Source organism: Trypanosoma equiperdum (assembly GCF_001457755.1).
Source record: "Trypanosoma equiperdum strain OVI genome assembly, contig: ctg_773, whole genome shotgun sequence".
Classification (NCBI taxonomy): Eukaryota; Euglenozoa; class Kinetoplastea; order Trypanosomatida; family Trypanosomatidae; genus Trypanosoma; species Trypanosoma equiperdum.
The window spans coordinates 11790-13713 of record NW_027124724.1 but is presented as its reverse complement, the minus strand read 5'-3'; the positions used below and the strand labels follow the sequence as shown (position 1 = coordinate 13713).

Sequence of the window (1924 nt, the reverse complement as noted above, 5' to 3'; positions counted from 1 at the left end):
GATTCTTCCGTTTGGCTGAGCTGTTCTTTAAAGGGCTTGTTTAAAATATGCAACCTTACTGCGTCTTTGAAGGCTTTTTGTGGGTTATTGTATGGTCTGCATGTTGGCCCTTGTTGAATCTGTGTCCTCCTCATAGTGTCTAAAAGTCGTTCCGCTTCGGCTACTGCGTCTGCAGCCGTCGCCGTCGGTGCTAGCCACGTCTTGGTTTGTCCGTTTTCTTTTGTTAGCCGCGCTGTTGTGGTCTCCTGCGGCGCTGTTTCGAATAGTTTGTGTGCATTGATGCTTATGTGCGTTGTGGCGCCTGTGTTGCACGCTGATCCTGAATTGCCAATGCAGCACATGGCAGTTTCTGCTCCGTTTTGAGCTGTCGTGGCTATTTGCTGGACCTTCTTCAAGTCCAGCGTCCACTTGCTTAACGCTTCTTGCGCGCCTTCGATGGTGGACTTGGCTACTAGCTCGCCTAGCGGCCAGTACCTGGTTTCGATCGCTTCGGTGCCTGTCTTAAGTTTGATTTTTTGTATGCTGCTGAGTTACCGTGTGCTGTGTTTGTTACGGCGTCTATTTCGGCGGCTGCAACTGCGCTTAGTGCTGACTGTGTGCCTAGTGCTTGGGCTATGTTTAGTATGTGCGTCTGGGCTTGCTTTTCCAGCGCTGCTGCCGCGGCGTTCTCCGCTGCTGCGCACGCAGAAAGTAGTAGGCTTAGCGGCACTAACGTCCTTCGCATTTGAGCATCGTTTGTTAAGGCTGTATAAACCTGTAGCTGATGGAGCATGGTTTGGGCAGTCTTTTCCTGCCTATATGCACGCGTTGTTGCTTTTATTAGCTCCTCTGCATATTTGTCGGCGTCTTCGACAGTTGAACAGTTATCGTTGGCTGCTGCTTTTCTGGTACAGGGCTGTATAAAGTGCAGAATCGCCCCAGTCAACATTAGTTGGAACAGTATCTTCGCTGCTTTTATTGTGTTTGCGACTTTTTGTTGTTTGTTGTGATTTTAAAGATAATGAGAAGGGTTCATTTTTAGCATCAGACAGTTTCGAAGTGCCTGTACTTCGACTCAGTCATTACATGTTTTTTTAGGTTTTGTCCTTTAGCTCACTCCTGTCAAACTTTTGGTTGTTGTTTTCATATAATTACATGGCTGTCTTTCCTTTGATTGGTGCTTCTGCTATATGTCTTTCTTTACCGCTTCTAACTGTAATGATGAAGCTGTTATTGCTATTCGAAGTAATATCCGCCTTTATCTATTGCATCTTTTTTCCTTCCAATCCATTCCACACCAACTTTAAAATACTGTGCAATTTTCTATGCCTGAAAATTAGCAACTTATCGTTTCTACTCTGTTCTACCTAACTTTAACTTAGCGGTACTACATTCTGGACCAATAACAACATAAAGTATTTTTTTCCGCCATACACACTCTCTTGTTCGGGATTTTTAGAAATCTCACTGTTTTTTTATATTGTTTGCGTAATATTCAGTAATTCGGGTCCCATGTTCAATATTCATTCCTGTCGTGGCATCTTTATTTTCCTCGTTAATAGAGGGTAAGTATCGATCTAAATATAAAGCACGCACTTATTAAATGAAACCAATGTCGTTGCGCTGGGTTAGCATGGACATGGTGGTGGTTTTAGGCTAATTCTTTATACTTCATAAAGCTTCTCTGGTGGTTAATATATGCAAAACTTTAATCAGTTTTTACGTTTTTATTCTTCATTTGCTGGCCACAGCAAACCATTGGTATCATTAGTTTTATAAAAACTTCGCCCAATAATGTTATACTTTATCTCATATAAATATCGCTCATTATTTCTACATCTAATGGAAAGAGGACTTTCTTATTATTTTATACTTATCTAATTACTTTCTTCTGGTTCTGCTTATGTTTCTTCAAGGTTAATATTAAATTAAGCAATCAAATTAG

General features: G+C 41.7%; 1 protein-coding gene across 1 annotated transcript; it reads right to left on the bottom strand.

The window, feature by feature from the left end:
- Positions 1-460: 460 nt before the first annotated feature.
- On the bottom strand, positions 461-928 carry TEOVI_000363200 (uncharacterized protein; the record flags this gene model as incomplete). The annotated part of the gene is made up of 1 exon (XM_067226515.1): positions 461-928. The coding sequence occupies one exon, from the start codon at positions 926-928 to the stop codon at positions 461-463; it is 468 nt and encodes a 155-aa protein (XP_067082616.1).
- Positions 929-1924: the final 996 nt, after the last annotated feature.